The 20,181-nt window shown below is 35.0% G+C and overlaps 1 protein-coding gene and 1 non-coding gene across 4 annotated transcripts in view; one reads left to right on the top strand and one right to left on the bottom strand.

Moving 5' to 3' along the window:
- ROCK1 (Rho associated coiled-coil containing protein kinase 1) overlaps nt 1-20,181 on the top strand; it is a 118,676-nt gene that overhangs the window by 69,479 nt on the left and 29,016 nt on the right. For 2 of the 3 annotated variants that reach the window (XM_020881764.2, XM_070452726.1), the window contains 7 exons: nt 239-398; nt 2,503-2,563; nt 5,993-6,081; nt 8,444-8,492; nt 14,937-15,072; nt 16,351-16,442; nt 16,534-16,780. In XM_020881764.2, the coding sequence (XP_020737423.1) occupies nt 239-398; nt 2,503-2,563; nt 5,993-6,081; nt 8,444-8,492; nt 14,937-15,072; nt 16,351-16,442; nt 16,534-16,780 (834 nt within the window). The remainder of the gene's footprint in view (nt 1-238; nt 399-2,502; nt 2,564-5,992; nt 6,082-8,443; nt 8,493-14,936; nt 15,073-16,350; nt 16,443-16,533; nt 16,781-20,181) is intronic. The other variant, XM_070452725.1, reaches the window with a different exon arrangement.
- Nucleotides 2,737-2,809, bottom strand: TRNAG-ACC (transfer RNA glycine (anticodon ACC)). Its single transcript has one exon. It is a non-coding gene; the product is annotated as a tRNA-Gly (tRNA).

Raw genomic sequence — 20,181 nt, 5'->3', positions numbered from 1 at the left:
TTTATATGATAATTATCATAATTATTTTTGAAAATAATTTATTTACAGAATTATATAATCAGTGATCAGTAGCTGCTGATTAATAATCCTAGTAAAGCTTACTGTAATAGAATTCAGCCCATTTAGAATTTATGGTTCACAAGTTATTTATATGTAGGAAGTCATTAGTAGTAAGGGCAAAGTCTTTGTTTCACTTGATATTAAATTTGGAAAGAACTAATTTTGTTTCTGTTTTTAGCTGTAGCACCAGTTGTACCTGATTTAAGTAGTGACATAGATACAAGTAACTTTGATGACTTGGAAGAAGATAAAGGAGATGAAGAAACATTCCCTATACCTAAAGCTTTTGTTGGCAATCAACTACCTTTTGTAGGATTTACATATTATAGCAATCGTAGGTAAGTATGCTACACATTGGTTTTGGGGGTAGGCACTGGTTTTGTTGTAGTCATATTATTTTCTTAGGGATATCTAAAATTCACCTTAGAACATTTAAAGTAGATTTAATGGTGTATAAAAAGATGTGTTAATACGTCACATTCACCAATTAATTATATTTCCAGGATTTCATATTTAGTATCTTTCAAACTCATCCATGCTCAGGATATTGTTTTTCAGAAATTCTTTGCTGAATAACTTAATGTTTCTTCACATTACAGCTATTAATAGGTCAAGAGATTCTGTTACTGTTGACATTTTGCTTAATCCTGTTATCCAAAGAGTTCTGGTTTTATAATGCATTTTGAAACAGTATGTAGTCTTCTAGCATTATCATCACTATATTGATGTTACAAAAGGCCTATAGTTTTCAATTCTTCAAAAATTAAGTGATTCCTCCCTAAAACTTCTCAGTGAATTCATCATATTTTACATTATAAGGCTTTGTGACCTTAGGCAAATAGCTTTGATCTTTTATACCTTCATTTCCTCAAAAATAGGTATGGTGGGGATAATAATTGTGTCTCAGGGTTGTTGTAGGGGTTAAATAAATCAAAACACAGTAAAACACTTAGAGCAATGCTCTGCATGGCTAAGCACTCAGTGTTAGTTATTATTATCATTAGTATGAGCTAATGTTAGTTTTAGCCTTTTCAGTGAACTTCAGATACAAGTTAAACATTTCACGTTATTTTTATATGCTGGGCATTCTATTCAACAGACACATTTGACAGTCTACTCTTCGTCAGATATAAGGATTATTAATAAGATACAGAGTCTTCTCTTGAGATGTTCATATCCTAGTGAGGAAATGGACAAGTTGTACACTGTAGGTTGGCGAATACTACACAATAGAAATCTAAATAAAATGCTACAGCAGTATATAAAAGTGAACTGAACTATATGGCAACATCAACTGGGTATGTCAAATCTGCTTGATCAGTTTATTTTAGAATATGTACTTCTAGTCAAATTATACTCCATTAAAATGGTAGTAGACATTTGAATTTCTTGGAATAATGATTAAATTTGAGGTTATTATAGCTCACTTTCTTTTAAAGTGAAACATCTTGTCATTTTAGTCAAAACTTTTAATAGGTTAATTCAGGTCAAGTTTAGAAAACAGGAATTCAGTTTAGTCCTGCTTTATGAAATTTCTTCAGTAATCCAACTATAAGACAATAATTTTGTTCTTTTGATACTAGAATACTTTCTCTGTATCATCAGACAAGTAAGTGATACTTGAGTTTTGACCCCTAGAAAGAGACAGTATTTTAATCTCTTTTCCCTCCCTAATTCTCTGACTGTAATATTGGAACTATTTTATATTGAAATGCACAGAGACCCTGTAAAGTGGTATGTTTGTTCCAGCATTCTTTCTTTTTTTCTATTTTAAAAATTTTATATTTTTATCAATTTTTCTCTGTCTTGAGTGTTGTAAAACACCCAAGATGTTGATATAAACAACCCCCTAAGTGTTTTTATATTTTCTATAGTAGAGTTCAGCAGTTAATTACTTTTTCTACACAAAAGGTTACTTTTTCTACACAAAGGTAATCTTAAATAATCATTATATACACACATGCACTATTTGTACTACATTATCATGCACTAGATTATATGTTCTGTGATTTTTCCTTGTAGTCATGTCTCGTGAAAGTGAAGTTGCTCAGTCACGTCCAACTCTTTGTGACCCCATGGACCGTATGTAGCCCACCCAGGCTCCTTTGTCCATGGGATTCTCCAGGCAAGAATACTGGAGTGGGTTGCCATTTCCTTTTCCAGGGGATCTTCCTGATCCAGGGTTTCAACCCAGGTCTCCCTCATTGCAGGCAGACTCTTTACTGACTGAGCCACCAGGGAAGACCACTTCAGACCTAACTGTGGGTTTTATTTAATATACATGTTATTTCTGTGTTATGTTTGTAAAAATAAAGAATTAAGAACATGCACTCAACTTTTAAAAGCAGAGCAAGTTCAAAAAATAGGCGTATAATATGTGTTACTGGTTGCTACTTGATATTAGAATTTTGTTTTTCTTTTAAAAACTTTTTTTCTTCCCAGATACTTATCTTCAGCAAATCCTAACGATAACAGAACTAGCTCTAATGTGGATAAAAGCTTGGTATGTATTTTCTTATTGTTATTTTTTTAAAGGCTGTTTTGTGAATAATGTATTTTGTATGCATGATACTAATGTATATATTGCTTCCGAATGTGTAGTTAGTGAGCCTGATTTTTTTTTTTAATTTGGCTGTGCGAAGTCTTAGTTGTAACATGTAAACTCTTGAGATCTAGTTCTCTGGCCAGGAATTGAACCTGGGCCCTCTGCATTGGTAGCTCAGAATCTTAACCGCTAGACCACCAGGGAAGTCCTGAGCCTAAATTTTTATAGCATCTTTTTTACCTACTGTCTCCTCTCCTGCTTGATTTTTTGCCTGAATATCAAATGGGATATTATATGTGGAAGCAGTTAATAAACTATACGTTGCTACACAGGTTGACAGAGGTGGTCTTTTTAATCTTTGGAATTAGAAATTTATGATAATTCAGTGCTCAGGTAGGATCTTGACAGGGAAACAGATGACACATTCAGAAGGTTTAAATGAGAGTTTTCTGTGTGTGTGATAGAATTTATGTAACACAAAATTGACCATTTTATTAACACCATTTTTAAGTGACATTAAGCACCCTCACATGGTTGATGCGGTCATCACCACCGAAATCTCAAGAACTTTTTCTTCATCCCAGACTAAAACTTTGTACCCATTAAAGTGTGCATTCCACTCTCCCTCCAGCCCTTGATAACTGCTGCCTTTACTTTCAGTCTCTATGAAATTTATTCTAGTGAAATAATACAATATTTGACCTTTTGTGGTTGGCTTATTTTACTTAATGTCCTCAAGGCTCAAGCATGTTGTAGATGTATCAGAATATCATTCCTTTTTAAGGCTTAATATATTGTTATATCTATATACCACATTTTGTTTGTTCATGAAGTGAAGAGAGTTTAATGAAGGGACTGTAAATGGTGTTATGAGCAGGATCACAGGGAGCAGTAAAAAAAGGGTGTAAAGCAGCCATTTATTGACAGCAGTGGGAAGCCATTGCCCCTAGTCTGAAGGACGGGGAGAGACAAATCTTGTTCCCACAGCTCAGAGAGAATGTGTAGAATCATGAAAGAGGAGCATAGAACATAGAACACTGCCAAAGCCACAATAAGGCAAGAGGAGAGTGAGGAGAATGGATATTTCATTTCTCCCAACTGATCTCCAGCTGGTGGCATGTGTAGGCTGAAACCAACTTTAAAATCATGGGACAGAAGAGCCCATGTAATGAAGTCTGTAAATTTCATGACAAAGAAGGCAGAGGATGGATCTTCAAGACTGAGAGGGAGAGGTGACCAATGGAGAGTAACTAGTAGAGTGAACATCCTCTCATTTGACCCTGAAAAGTGAATTACTATAGGGAGACATGAGTTCTTTTCATTGTGAGAGTAGTTCATAAGAAATTTAAATTTTTTTTACTTGCTTATGTTTGAGAAAGTCCTTTTGGGTTAACTGGAAATTTTCTTAAATATACCAAAAATAAACCTGGCCATCCTTAGACCAGTCTTTGAACTCTGTGTGCTGCAGCCTGTATTTTTAATTGAGACGAGGAATAGGCTGTGTTAATTTTTAAAAGCTGATAAAATTCATCTCTTTCTTCTTTACATGTTTACTGTTACATTTGAGAGAGCATGTGGTGGGAAGGGGAAGTGAGAAAAAGGGGAATGAACTATGTGGGTACCTGTTAGCTATTATGCGTTTTTTTTCTTTTAAATTATTATCCCAACAAAGTTATTGCCAAGTTATGTGGCTAAGCAGGACTCAGAAATCTTCAAAATTAAAGCACATTTGATCTGGAGAAGGTGAAAATGAGTTGTTATAACTCCACTCTCACTGTATTACTTATTTGTAAGTATAGGGGTACATTAGGACTTAAACAATTCAGTGGCATCGTGTTTTCTTTGGGCTGATCTTGTTCAGTGGTGATTGCCGTAAGTTTCTGTCAGTGACTCTTACCTTTCACTCTGTTTAAGATCAGAGGGGAAGAAGAAAACGTTTGTGTGCCTACTATTTCTGTTAACCTAGAACTAAGTATAAAAGTCAACCAATTTAATTTTCAACTCTTCCCTGAAATCCTTCTAGCGGAGATGCTAGTGAACAACTTTGCAGTTGCCAAATATGATGATTATTTTTCATTTCATATCTTATTTTTCTTTTTTGTTGCATTTGACACTGAGCATTCCTTCCTCCTTAGAACTCTAAGAACTCTCATACTTTCATTATTTCTTGCCTTTTCTCCTTCTGCCTCTGGATTTTATTTTCAGTCCTCTTTTCAGTCTCTCCTTCTGCTTCCCCCTCCCCTTAATTATTAAATGTTTCTCAAAGTACTTCTGACCTTGGCTCTCTGCCCATTTTCTGTAATTAATCTCATGTGTGACCAGCTTGTTTCTCTGAGCTCTATACCTGAATCCTTTCTTTCTCTCTGAATAGACTTCTCTTCCTGCACAGCTTTCAGACACCTCAACCTAGGCCAAAGCCAAACTCAGCCTTTCTCTCTTCATCCTCTTCCCCAGCGATTCTTTTTGTCACACATCTTTTGTAATGCTGTTCTGTTCTTATTTCTAATTGGTTGCTGGATCATAAATTCTGCCTTCTGATTGATGCAGTAATTCATTTTCTCTTCATTTCTATAGCTTCTTCCTTACATTAGACCTATATACTCTTTTTTGCCCGGACTGTCTATTAATTGGTTTTTCTTTGTCTAGAATTTCTCTGCTATCTAATGTATTCACCTTCTTTTTTACTGAAGTGATATTTCTAAAGTGCCAACACTCTGTCATTTTCTGTTTTAGAGTGTTTACAGGTTAAAGTGCCCAACTTCTTTTCGGCATAGAAGGAAATAGTCCCACTCTCCTTTTTAGCTGTTACGTTACTCAGTCTCTCTGTTATGTTCTGTCCTCTGGTTGTGATCTCTCCCCATTATCCAATCGTATTTTCTTTGTCTCTCTACTTTCGGACTCATTCATTTTGGCCAGAATGCATTCATTCTTTCACTTCCTCTGCTTGGTAAATACTTCTCTTCTTACAAGTCTCATCATAAACATTCCATATCCCTGGCAGATGAGGTCTGTCCTCTTTTCTTGTGCAGTATACCTTATGTGTAATTTTATTTGTATCTACCACATCATAACATCTAGTGTATATGTCTTTGAGTTATTGTAGGTTCTTTCCCCCCTCCTATTCCCTGTGTCACACTATTAGCTTTACGAGAACTGGGACCAAATCTTTTGAATTTTTATATTACTAGTGCCAACCATAGCGCCCGACATATTAACGTTAGAAGGAAATGCTTGTTGAGTTAATAAAAATTTCATACAGAAGGGAAAAAGGTAAGATTGGATCAGATAATTTCCTTGTGAACAGCTATAAAATGGTAATATAAATTTACTATTTTAAAATTCTCTATGAATATTCTTATTAAAGTGAGTTTTTGTTTTTAATTAAAGCAGGAAAATTTGCAGAAAACAATTTACAAGCTGGAAGAACAGTTACATAATGAAATGCAATTAAAAGATGAAATGGAGCAGAAGTGCAGGTGAGAATATGCTTTACATTTTTCCCATTAAAAGTTGCATAGCAAATGCCTATTTGCACTCTAAATCCCTAAAAGTGGATGGAAGTAAGGCAGGGATGTAAAGATTGCCACTGATATACATTCAGTGCAGACTGTTCACTTAATACCTGATTTACTCATTTTCTCTCCCATTTTAATTAGCTGACAGGGAAAATTAGTTTATATTGAATAAGATTCTTTCCAAAATGTAAATGTTGTTGAAGATTAAAATTCACTAAATGTAAAAAATTAACTAAATTTTTGATGTGAACACTCTTAATTTCCACTTTGCTTCTCTAGAACAGTATTTTTTCAGAACTTTTTTGTCCTGTGAGTCTAAATTTAATAAGAACCAATATATTTATGAAAATATAAAGTGATCAAGAGAATTTAAAATAGCCTACCATAATGCTGAGTTACTTATTACAGACTTTAACATTTTATAGTTACTGTTAGTGGATAGTATTGAATAAATAAAAAGTAGGTGCTATGGAGATGAAGTATTCAAAAAATGGAATTGGTAAGACTAGCAATTTTGTGACTGGCGAGAAGAAACTAGTAAATTGCTCACTGCCTATAGATTAAATGGTGAAGCATTTAATACAGGCTTTTTTTTTTTAAGAAAAGCACTTTAATATAATCATGAGCACAGGATTTGTAAGGAATTTCTGGGTGTAAAACATAGAAATAATGAGAAAGAAATGGATAAATAATATTATATAAATGTTGAATAGTTTGTATAATTAAAGCTAGAAGGCAAATGACAAATTAGTGATAGTGATGTTGGTAGGGATCAATTTAATGAAGAAATTAAGAGTGGCCAAAGTGGCCAATAATTATACAAAAATGAGTGCATGTGTGGTGGGGAGGGAGGTGGTGACCTCAAATAGGTTTGGATAGGTGGTAGGTTAAGAGAGTCTAAATCTTAGAAGACTGTTTTTGAAAAGATTGAAAGTTGGAATTTATCATAAGGGTGATTGAAAGGCATTCAGTTCAGTTCAGTTGCTCAGTTGTGTTGCAGTGACCCCATGGAGTGCAGCACACCAGGCTTCTCTGTCCATCACCAATGCCCGGAGCTTGCTCAGACTCATGTCTATTGAGTCGGTGATGCAATCCAGCCATCTCATCCTCTGTTGTCCCCTTCTCCTCCTGCCTTCAACCTTTCCCAGCATCAGGGTCTTTTCCAGTGAGTCAGTTCTTCACATCAGGTGGCCAAAGTATTGGAATTTCAGCTTTACATCAGTCCTTCCAATGAATATTCAGGACTGATTTAATTTAGGATTGACTGGTTTGATCTCTCTAAAGCATTAAAAGTTATTAAACTTAAAGGAAAACAAAAGATCAAATTTGCTTTTTAAGAAACTCTCTGGTTAATAAGGCAGCACTTGATATTTATTCACTAAGTGAGAATGAGGGAGGAAGATGAGTCAGGGAGAATCCCAGGTGGTGTCCTTGTTTGGGGATAGCAGAGGAACAGCAGATTGGTACTGTGGCAGGGGTGTGGGGCAGAGGGAATAAGTTTAGCTTTGGACATGCTGAATGAAGTATTTGGTGAGACATCCAAGTGAAGAATTGCATATACAGATTTGAAGCTCATAAATATGTTTAGAGCCCAAAATATGAATTGTGATGGAGATGATTCACTTTCAGTTTATCTCAAATTTTTGCCCAAGTTGCCAAGTTTGCTTTATATATGCCACCTTTCCCTTCATTTACTTAATCTTGCATTAAAGTTTAAATGATTGATCTTTGTTTAGTAGCAAGTGTTGCCTGAGGAATTCAGGGCTCCTTAACCTAGAATCCTTGAACCTCTCCTAAAGCATCCATGCATGGGATTTAAGGTCCTTAAACTTGGGGGAGAATAGTGACTCTTTTCTGTAACCTTTAACTGAAATTCAGCATCTTTAATTATGAACATAGTAATCTACAGGTATTAACAGTAGTTGTGAATTTTTTTATTACCAGTAAAAATCACAAATATTTTCCTAGAATGCAAATATTATCTCTAAATTCCATTTATGCTCATTGCTACTTTAAAATTACTGCTGCTAGATTGTGTCACTTAATATATTAATAAAACATGTATATTAGTGAATCATACTGTTTTAAACAGTTCATGACTGTATTTCACAATTTCTTTTAATCCTATGTATTTTATGCTTTAAAAATATTTTTGTGAAAAAATGCTATATGCTTCACCAGACTGACTTCAGAAGAGTCCACAGCATATGCACAAAAAAGGTTAAGAAATCTTAGCTAAATGGAAAAGTAAGGAATGTGGTTTTTCACCCCAGGCAGTAAAAAGTAAATGTATTTCTAATCCATTTTGCTTTTACTTTTACAGAACATCAAACATAAAACTAGACAAGATAATGAAAGAATTGGACGAAGAGGTACTTTTTATTTTCTAATCAGAGGTTGTCCTTTTTGAGAGTTTTTCCCTCTTTCAGATTGTTTTGTTTTCTGAGAATGTTACATCTGAACTTGATAGGTTGCAGTATAGAACGGGACCAAAGAATCATGATGAAAGCCTCACTTTGGAGCTACAAGTTCAAGTGAAATTAGATTATGCTTTAGTTTCTTTTATGTGGTTTTATTCTACAACCATGCTCAAATTTTAGTACATGAATTTCAGTTTACTGGTTCTTAATAGTTGAAAAGAGAGAAAGGAGCAGGAGATGAGAAGTTGAGTCTAGAACTGTAGCAGAAAGAGACAAATAGGAAAGAAGGAAGAATACAGCTTCAAAAGGACTTACATTAACATAATTTCATATGATCAAATGGGAATTATATGAATCTTGGAATCATTTTCTTCCATCATCACTTAGCAGGAACTTGTTACTATCAGGGAAACACTGCTGAACATTTTGTGATTAGGATGTTCTTTTGCAAGTATGTAGCACATTTTTATTCCTTCTGGTTACCTTGTAAATATCTTTCCAAAGTCCTTCCTCTCATTGTTTACATCCTTTGTCCTTTTTAGATTTAACCTTTCTGATGATTTTTGTGCTGTCTTAATTTTCTCCTAAAGAATAGGGTATGTCAGTGATGGTGGGTTTTTTGTCTCTTCTCCCACCCCCCTGATATTCATAGCCTCAAATATACATAGTCTGGACAGATTTATGTAATATATTAGTTATAAAATTAAAACCATCCTGCTTCTGAAAAGATGGAGTGAAAGTCCTTTCCCCTATTTCTCCCGCTAAATACAACTTTAAAACCTGGGGCATTAAACAAAAAAAATTAAAAAGATTGTGAAAGGTGGAGGTAAGACAGACCAGCTAGAATACTTGAACCTCCAGAAATGATACAGTAGTAAGTACTCTGGGTTTTTTGGGCTTTTGTTTGCTTGCTTGCAGTGTATATTCCATGCTGGGTACTGGATAAGCCAGCAATCTGGAAACACCAACAGCACAGGTGAAAAAAACCACTCTTTAAGTAGAGGACCAGGAAAGCAGCAGGCTAGCAAATCAGAAAACTTACAGTCACTGCTGTACTCACCAAACACAACGTAGAAAATGTAACCCCATCCCCATCAGCAGAAACAGAATTCGGAGCTCAGACTTCCAGCCCCATGACCAGGAAGGTCCATTGGAGGGACTTGCATCTCTGCTGGGCAGTGATGAGCCTTCCTGCCCCCCGCCCCCGCCGCAGATAGTGTCATTGGAGACCATGTGGGGAAGCTCATCTTCCATTCTGGCAGTTAGCAAGGCCCTCTTCCTGCTCCCTGTTGTGTTGGTATCAGAAGAGGCCTTGTAGAGAGTTCACACTTGGGACACTGAAAAAATGAGCGCCTGTCCCCCCATTTCAGTGTCTGTGGGGGTTGTGTAGGCAGCAGTGACCAGGTACCGTCCCGCCTTCATGGTGTCATCCAAGAAAGCCTAGTGGAGTGCCAGAACTCCCCTTTCCACCAGTGGTGAAGAGGATCCACTCCCTCCCCCAACCATGTGTCATTAAAGACCATGTGGAAAAACCTAGATTTCTACCTCTATTTGAGAGAAATGAGGTAGCACTTCTGTCACCCTACCTGAACAGTGACAAGAGAGGCCTGCTAAAGCAGAAGGCCTTTAAAATCCCCCATATTGTAAGGTAATACCCAGAATGTCCAGATTTCATTAGAAAATCACTCATAACAGCCAGAACTAGGAATTTCTCAACTGGAATGAGAAAAGACAATAAACCGATGCCAACAGTGAGGTAACACAGATGTTTAAATTACCTGACACAGATTTGAAAGAATCATCATGTTTCAGTGAGCAACTACAAATATACCTGAAATAGATGAAAAATATAAATTAGAAAGTCTTTACAAAGACATAAAAGATATAAAGTAGAACCAACCAAAAGTTAAAAATACCTGAAATAAAAATCTCAGTGGATGGGCTCGGCAGCACAGTGAAGAATACAAGGAAAAGAGTCTGGGAACTTGAAGATGGATAGAAATTACCGACTCTGAATATCAGAAAAAGTGACGGAGCCTCAGTGACCACTGGTGCTATAGCAGAAAGGTTCTTAGATTGTGTTTTTGGAATTGCTGAAAAAGAGGAGCAAAGAGGGAAGGAAGCAATGAAGGCTGAAAATTCCACAAGTGTGGAGAAAGATGTGAACCTGTAAACAAAAGATACAAGCCTACAAGAAACTGAGTGAACCACAAAAAGGATAAACCCAAAGATATCCACACCAGGACATACAATAGATTTATGAAAACTAACATCAAAGAAGAAATCTTAAATACAGCAAGTGACACTTCTCTAAAGGGGAAGAACTGTGCAGATGACAGATTTCTTATCAGAAACCATGGCGAGCAGAGGAAATGTACTGCTTTTTTTGAGGGCTGTAAAAAAGCTGTTGACTGAGAATTCTGTGTCCAGTGAAAACATCCTAGATGAGAACCACAATGTTCTCAGATGAAGGAAAACCAAGAGAAATTGTCACCAGCACACCTTCCCTAAAATAATTGCTAAAGGAAATTCTCTAAATAGAAAAGAAGTGATTAAGAAATAGTGAAATACCAGGAGAGAAGAAACAACAACAGAGAATAAAACTATGGGTAAGCACACTGCGCACTCCTTCTCCTCTTCGGTGTTTTATATTACATCTGACAGTTGGAGTGGAAATTACGGTGTTGGCCAGTGTGGTTCTCCGTGTGTGTAGAAGAAATTTTTAGACAATTATAAATAGGTATCAGCAGAGGTAACATGTTACACTTTAATCAAACTGGTCATAATCCAATACCAGTATATAATGTAATACCTAGAGCAGCCACTGATAAGAATTATAGAGAGAGACACTTAAAAACACTAGATAAAGCAAGTGGAATTCTAAAAAAATACTCAAGTAACCTACGGAAAGACAAGGAAGAAAAAAACAACACAATAGAAACAAAATGGGAGCCTTTAATATATCAGTAATTATATTAAATGTAAATTAAATTCAGCAGCAATTAAAACAGATTGTCAGGGTAAATTTTTTAAAATCACCTATCCATGTGCTGTCTACCAGAAACTGTTCAAATATAACAATATAGACAACTTTAAGGTAAGAAGATGGAAAAATACATCATGTAAGCATTAGCAAAAAGAAGGCGGTGGTGGCAGTATTGAAATCAGGTAAAGTAGACTTCAGGGCAAATAAAATTATTACTGGCAGAGGGACATTGCAGAATGACAAAAATATCGATCCTCTGAGGAGATAGAGCATTCCTAAATTTGTATTCACCAAACAGAAGAGCTACAAAATAGGTGAAGCAAAAGCTGATAAAACTGAAAGGAGAATAGACGAATCTGTGATTACTGTTTAAATGCCACTCTCTAGACAGAGAATCAGCAAATGTATAGGACTCAGCCACACCATCAGCCAATGGGACCTATTCAACATTTGTAGAACCCTCTGCCTAACAATGGCAAAGGACACATTCTTCTCAAGCACTCAAGGAACATGTACCAAGATAGATCACGTCCCAAGCAAACTTCTACAGATTTCAAAGCATTAAAGTCATAAACAGCGTGTTCTCTGACCAAAATGGTACCAAGCTAGAGTGAATAACAGAAAAGCATCAGACAGCTCTACAAACACATGGAAACTAAACAACACAGTTCTAAATAATGCATAGGTAAGAGAGTCTCAAAGGAAATGAAAAAATATATTACAATGTTAATTATATCTCATAAAGTTATGGTTCTTCCTCCTTTTAAAAATATTTCAACAATGAAAATGAAGATAAACATAAAAATTTGTGGGGTGCAGCTAACATAGTGCTCTAAGGGAAATGTGTGCATTGAAACATTTACATTAGAAAAGATGACTGTGTAGCCAAGGGAACTATCGTCAATATCTTGTAATAACCTATAATGGAAAGTGACTTCAAAAATAATATATGTGTGCATGTATAACTGAATCATCTTACTCTGCACCTGAAACATTGTAAGTCAACTGTACTTCAATAAAATACTAAGAAAAAAAAAGAAAAGATGAACTGTCTCAAATCAGTCATCTAAGCTCCTACCTCAGGAACCTAGAAAAAGAAGAGCAAAATAAACTGAAAGCAAAGAGAAGGAGGGAAAAATAAGGAGCAAAAATAAGTGGAATTGGAAACAGGAAAACAAAGTCAATGATAAGGAAAAACCCAGCTGTTTGGAAAGATAAAAAAATTGACAAACCTCTAGCAAGATTGTCAAAGGAAAGATAAGACACAAATGATCTGTATCAGGAATAAGGCAGGGCATATTCCTACAGACTCTTACAGATATATTTAAAAAATTCTTAAGGAAATAATACAGTTCTAACCACTGAAGTGTGAGATATAGGTGAAATGGACCAATTCCTCTAAAAATACAGGCTACCACAACTCACACAATGTGAAATACATTATTTAGATATCCCTATATAACTATTAAAGTGAATTCATAATTTAAAAGCTCCTCCAGAGGTAATCTTCAGGACCAGATGGTTTTACTAGAGGAAGCTACCAAGTGTTTTAAGAAGACTTAACACTGATTCTATACTGTCTTCTAGAACATTCCCCAGTGGATTTTAGGAGGCTAGAATGACCAAGATAACAAAATCAAGCAAAGACAGTACTGCAAAGAAACTGGATCAGTTACCCTCAATTATGGCCAACTCATTTTTGACGAAGGTGCAGAAGCAATTCGGTGGAGAAAGGATAGTCTTTTTTGCAAGTGGTACTGGGGCAGTGAGGTATTCATAGGCCAAGATACGGACCTCAACCGAAGTCTTACATCTTAGGCAAGTAATAACTTAAAACAGACATAGATTTAAATAGGAACATAAAAAATATAAAACTTCTAGGGAAAAAATGTAGGGGAAAATCCTTGGGACTTACAGCTTGGTGAAGAATTACACATTACACCACAAACGTGATCCATATAAGGAAGACAGTTCGATAAGTTGGACTTTGTCAAAACTAACAGTGCTTGCTCTGTGAAAGACTGATAAGAGGATGACATGATAAGCTGTAGACTGGGAAAATGAACCATTGTTATACACAATAACTTGGATGGATCACAAAGATACATGTTGAGTGTAAAAAGCTAATCTCAAAAGATCCCTCCTGTATGATCCCATTAAGATAACATTTTACAAATGACAAAATTATGCAGATGGAAGACCTCCTGTTACTGGTTGCTAGGGCTGTCGATGGTGGGAGAAGTGAGGGGTGCATGTGACTATAAGTAGTGACTGGAAGGAGATCACTGTGCTGATGAAGCAGTTCTGTATCTTGGTTGTAGTGGTAGTTCTGTGAATCTGCACATGAGATAAAATGACGTCAAACTACACATGCTGTTTATCAGTATCAATTTCCTGATTTGGTTATTGTACCATTGGTAAATATAATGTATTCTTAGGGGAAACTGAGTGGAAGGGTACGTGTACTTGCCGTCTGTGGAACTTCTGAAATGTATAATCATTTCAAATTTTCAAAATGAAAAGATAAAAGTTAAAATGATAAAATCTTATAATTGAAAGGATTTTGGATGGTCTCTGTCAAATTTTACTGTATCTCTCTGGCAGCATCTTACTTAAAAGATGGATTTCACTTACAGATGGGAAAGCCCAGAAAAACACACACTGTAAAAGGTTTGTCCAGTGTGGAGTCTTAAAGATAAAAATACAGCATTAAATGCAAGATATGCTGATAGTGGTAACACAGAATCAATCAGAAGATAAGTTTTTTTAAGTTGTAGAATTTGGAGTATTTTTTTTTTCTTTAACTCTTCCTTTCCCCTTAGTTTCATTTTCTAAAGTATCTTTTTCATTACTTTCTAATATACATTAAATAGGTACATGCATACATAGAACATCTTAGGAAAGATAAATTGTTACCGAAACAGGAAGAAAAATTAAGGGAGACCTCATATAGGGACTGGTGAACTTAAACCACAAATACTAACCTTTGGTATCATTTGAGTTTTGTACCATTTAATTATCAAATAATAATATGAATTGTTACCTGATCCCTGTGTATGTCATTTCTTAAATTTAGGATTGTAAATAAGCCAAAATATTGGTATTATTTGTGTTCATGTTAAACTGATACAATGACTTTCAATCTGACAAGATTCATAGAGTTGTTTTTATGTTCATGGATTTTTTTTTTTAATCTGAAAATTTATATATCTAGTTAAAATAAAATTATTTTCTTCTAAGGCAAGCTAATTCTGCTGTTAGAAGGGTATTGTTGTTAGAAAATACTGTGTGATTTTGAAGCCAAAATATCTATCTTAATTAATTGTGTACTTTTTAAAAAAAGAACTGAGTATTCCCTTGAAGAAATGAGGGGTATTAATTACAGTGGTTACCTTTTCTCATAATTTCAGGGGAATCAAAGAAGAAATCTAGAATCTACAGTATCTCAGATTGAGAAGGAGAAAATGTTGCTACAGCACAGAATTAATGAATACCAAAGAAAAGCAGAACAGGAAAATGAGAAGAGGAGGAATGTAGAAAATGAAGGTAAATTGTTGCATTTCCTTTGAAAAACACAAATTTCTAACATTGTCTTGAGGTCTTTGTCTTCAGGTTGTCTTAAATTTAGTGCCTATGATATATTTGTGAAGACTCAGTCCTAAGACCCCTCATGAGCTAATACCCATGGCCCAAGATAAATTTATAACATATTTAAAATCAGTAGTAATGTTGTAGCTAGGGTAGTGATTTTTACCCTTGTGTATGTATTAGAATCTCTTGGGAAACTTTAAAGAATACTAATATCAGTGATACAAATTTAAAATAGCTTTCTACATCCTTTGATCCAGTTATTTCACTTCTAGTAGTTTATGTCACATATACTTGTGCACATGCATACTGATACATAAACAAAGTTATCAATTTTAGAGTTGTTTAAAATTGCAAAAATTATGAGCAATGTAAATGTAATCTGTGATATAATAAACTTTAGTGTATATGGTAGAGTATATGCATTTTATAAGAATAAAGCATTTCTTTATAAACTTAGAATCTCTAAAATGTATCTTAAAAAATACTAACTGTTTAAAAGAAAATGGTGTTATCTATATATGCTTAAGTGCATATATATGTATGTATATATTTGTGTATATATAATGCTTGTGAAAACACACGTTTGTGTTCTCATATATTCAGGTATGGATATACAGACTATCTGAGGAAGGATGTGCAAGAAGTTAGTAATAGTAATTGCTGAGGAGGAGAGCCAGAGGGGCTGGAAAACAATGCTGGGAGAAAGACTCGTGTCTATACTATATACCATTTGGTACCTTTTAAATTTTGAATCCTATTGAAAGTAATTAAAGTAAGCAAAGATTTGTACTTTCAAAAATAGAGAACATTAAAAGTAGCTTTGTATCAGGACTCCCCTGGTAGTCCAGTGATTAAGACTCTGTGCTTCCAAGGCAAGGGTGGGTTCAATCCCTGGTTGGGGAACTGATTCCACATGCCATGCAGCATGGCCCCCCAAAAAAGAATACAGTAAAAAAGAAATAATAGCTATGTCATTTCACTAATAGATTAACCTTTATTAAAAGGATAGAAGAATTTGAAATATTATAACAGTGGACACAAATCTGTTTTTGCTTTGTGTATTATAAAACAGTACTCTACTTTTTAATAAATTTAAAATGTAAGTAATTCCAAGATGAAATTTAGAACTAATATAACGGGCTTTTATGGCCTAAGACAAAGTTTCCTGTTTTTTAAAAAGGGTTTTGTATATTTCCTCAATGAAAACTTACATGTTATTCCTTCATTTTCTAGTTTCTACATTAAAGGATCAGTTGGAAGACTTAAAGAAAGTCACCCAGAATTCACAGCTTGCTAATGAGAAGCTGGCACAATTACAAAAGCAGGTAAGTTTTTGAAATGGGATTTTTAAATTAAAATAAATTTGTGTTTTGGTTAAAAAAACCAAACTATTTTCTTGCTCTCTTTTTTAATTAGCTAGAAGAAGCCAATGACTTACTTAGGACAGAATCAGACACAGCGGTTAGATTAAGGAAGAGTCACACAGAGATGAGCAAATCCATCACTCAGCTAGAGTCCCTAAACAGAGAACTGCAGGAGAGAAATAGAATTTTAGAGAATTCCAAGTCACAAATGGACAAAGATTATTACCAACTGCAGGCTGTATTAGAAGCTGAACGAAGAGACAGAGGTCATGATTCTGAGAAGATTGGAGACCTACAAGGTAATATTTTTTCTTATTGTGGTAAAACAGACATTAAAACTTTCTGTTTTAGCTATTTTTAATTGTATAACTCAGTGGCATAAAGTACATTCATGTGTTGTGCAACCATCACTACTGTCCATCTCCAGAACTTTTTTATCCTCCCAAACTAAAAAGTTGTACTCAGTAACTGCCCATTTCCCACTGCCCCGCAGCCCCTGGTAACCACCCTTCTACTTTATGTCTCAATGAATTTGACTACCTCATAGAAGTGGTACCTCAATATTTGTCCTTTTGTGTCTTAGTAATTTTTAAGTGTAAGGTAAAATATTTTTGATAATATTGTCCTGTATAGTACACCTGTAACTGATATAATATTGTATATCTAGTATACTTCAATAAAAAAAGAAAATGACCTTGGTAATACTGGAAGTGGTTAGCGTTCTTTCTCTTTCAGGAGAATTCATATCAAATTGTAATTTCTTCCCTCTCTCAGGTACCCTTGTGATGGATGTAATGTGGTTATTTCCAATCTTACAGGCAGTTTACTGAAACCTTAATTTTTAAAAGTGTCCAATTCACAGAAGTCTTACTCAAAGTGGAACTAATCCAGGTAGAGAAGATTATCACTATTAAAACCTGGGATTCTTCATGCGTTGTTGGTAGAAATAGAAAGTAAACATCAGAAAGAGAATCCCACTGCAAATAAAAAATTCAGTACTTGGAAAGGTTAGAACTAGAGATATCAGCAGTCTTTCTGAGTCTAAAAGGAAAAAGATGGAATATAACTAACAGCGAGTAAAGGAATACTTTCGTCACAGTAATAAAATCGGTTTGTTTTCAACAGGATGCCTGGCTTTAACCATTTTTTACTTTTTTTTTCTATTTTCTGTTTCTGTAAGCGATAGCGTCCATACTACCTAATCAAAACAGACACGCTTGGAAGTTGCCAGATCTTTCAGGGAAAAGTAGGGGGTGGGGTGGTGCATTTTAACCTAAGTCACAGGATGGGAACATAGTTTGGAGTCTCCTGGGACTTGACGATTAGCTCTAATTCTGTGGCTAGAGGTCAGGGTCAGTTTTTGGACTTTAGAAACAGAAATTAGGGTCTTCCATTGGTTCTCAGCTGAGGAGTGTTGCACAATCTTATTTCTCAGGGACTAGGCTTAAAATAGATATGAATACAACCAAGAAAGTAGCCTCATTATATGTATTAGAAAAGCCTCATATGCCACGTCCTTAAATTGCTTCTCTAGGCCTTATATACAGCTTATTAGCTGTGTGCATGTCACTTCATCTGCCTTCTTTATCTGTAAACCAAGAAGATTGGGTGACTCCTATAAATTCTTGCAATTCTAAAATTCTTTGAGTCAGTGACTTTCCAGATACTACTGAGCTTTGAAGTGCTTGCTTTTAAGGAAGAGACCATCATTATGCGTTTATCAACAGTGGTTTTAACTGACTGTTTAGATATTGATGAAGTTAAGGAAGATCATAGCATGACTTATCGTTGATGTGTATCATTTTTCAGTGCTTCCTTGAAGGTTTATTTTTTGATTTACATGTGAATCAAAGCTCATACACATTAAAAAATGTGCAGAATTTACATGAGCCTCAACATGCATATAAAAAGTACATTGTGGTAAAACACACACACATGCACACATAAAATTTTTACACTAACTTTTTATGGTTCTTAAGACAATTTGGATCCCTCAGTATAGATCTTACAGTTTTGAGAGGCTGGTCTTGTGGTAAAGTGATGGTTATTTGCTAGTTGAATGCTCTCCGTGTACACTGATGAGCAGAAGCGTCTTCATGTGTGTGGGAAATGACTTCCCAAACATAATTGGACATTATATTCTTCAGATTTTGTGGGCCACATATGATCTCTGTTACATGTTTTTCTTTTTTTGCTGTTTACAACCCTTTAAAAATGAAAAAAAAAAATGCTTAGCTTCATGTCATATATCATAGTGTAATGTACTTTTGTTTTTAACTGTTACACAGGCATTTGGAAACCGTGTAACCATTTTTCTTGATATGTTTTTGGATTTGAGTTTTGGAAATAGTAGGTCAGTTTTCTAATCTAACCAGTGTTTTAAGATTCCATTTATTCTTTGTCTCTTTGATGGGCCAAATTTTGAAACATGTTTGAAAAATAATCACTATGACTGTAGTTTTTTTTCATTGCCCTGTTGTATTTCTAACTGCTTTTGTTTATTTTTTTTATTGAGGTGAAATTCATATAACCTAAAGTTAACCATTTGAGAGTGTACAATTCAGTGGCATTCAGTACATTCACAGTCTAGTTCCAAAACATTTTCATTAACCCAGAGGAAAACTTTTTGCCCATTCAGCTGTCCTTCCCTGTATGACCCTAGCAACCACTCATCTGTCCTATATTTCCGAATTTACCTGGTCTGGATATTTCATATAAATGACATCATATAATTTGTGACCTTTAGTTCAGGCTTCTTTCATTTAGCTTATTTTTAAGATTGGTTGATGTTGTACCATGTATCAATACTTCATTCATTTATGGCTGGGTAATATCCTGTTGTATGCATATATATATATTCCATAATTTATTTAGCTCTTCATCTGTTGATGGACACTTGAGTTTTTTCACCTGTTGACTGTTATGAATAGCACTGTTGTGAAATTCAGGTGCAAGTATTTATTGGAATACTTTCAAATCTTTTGGATACGTAGGAGTAGAATTGCTGGGTCACGTGGTAATGCTCAGTTTAATTTTGAGGCACTTCCAGACTATTTTCCATAACAGCCACATCTCATTTTATTTCCACCAGCATTGTTTATCATTTTAAGTTTCCACCATCATTGTCTCATTGTGGTTTTAACTTTAATTTTCCTAGTGAGTAATGAAGTTGAGCAATCTTTTCATGTGCTTATTGGCTATTTGTATATTCTTTTTGGAAAGATGTCTGTGCATGTCCTTTGTGCATATATTTTTTTGTCTTCTTGTTGTTGACTTTTAAGAGGTACTAGACCTTATCAGGTATATGATTTGTTCATGTTTACACCTCTTTTGTAGTTTGTCTTTTCATTTTTCTTAATAATGTCCTTTGATGTACAAAAGTTAATTTTGATGAAGTCCAGTTTAAAATATGTTGCTTATGCTTTTGGTGTCTTATCTCATCATACATTGCCAAATTCAGGATCATGAAGATTTACTCCTGTGTTTTCTGTAAGTTGTGTGGTTTTAGCATTTATATTTAGGTCTTTGACTAACTTGAGGGCTTCCCAAATGGTGCTAATGGTAAACAACCTACCAGCCAATGCAGAGGACGTAAGAGGACAAGGGTTCGATTCCTGAGTCAGGAAGATCCCCCAGAGAAGGGAATGGTAGCACATTCCAGTATTCTTGCCTGGAGAATCCCATGGGCAGAGAATCCTGG

The sequence above is a fragment of the Odocoileus virginianus genome, chromosome 22, assembly GCF_023699985.2.
Source record: "Odocoileus virginianus isolate 20LAN1187 ecotype Illinois chromosome 22, Ovbor_1.2, whole genome shotgun sequence".
NCBI classification, from domain to species: domain Eukaryota; kingdom Metazoa; phylum Chordata; class Mammalia; order Artiodactyla; family Cervidae; genus Odocoileus; species Odocoileus virginianus.
The sequence above is the reverse complement of the archived record's forward strand: the minus strand, read 5'-3'. Positions and strand labels throughout refer to the sequence as shown.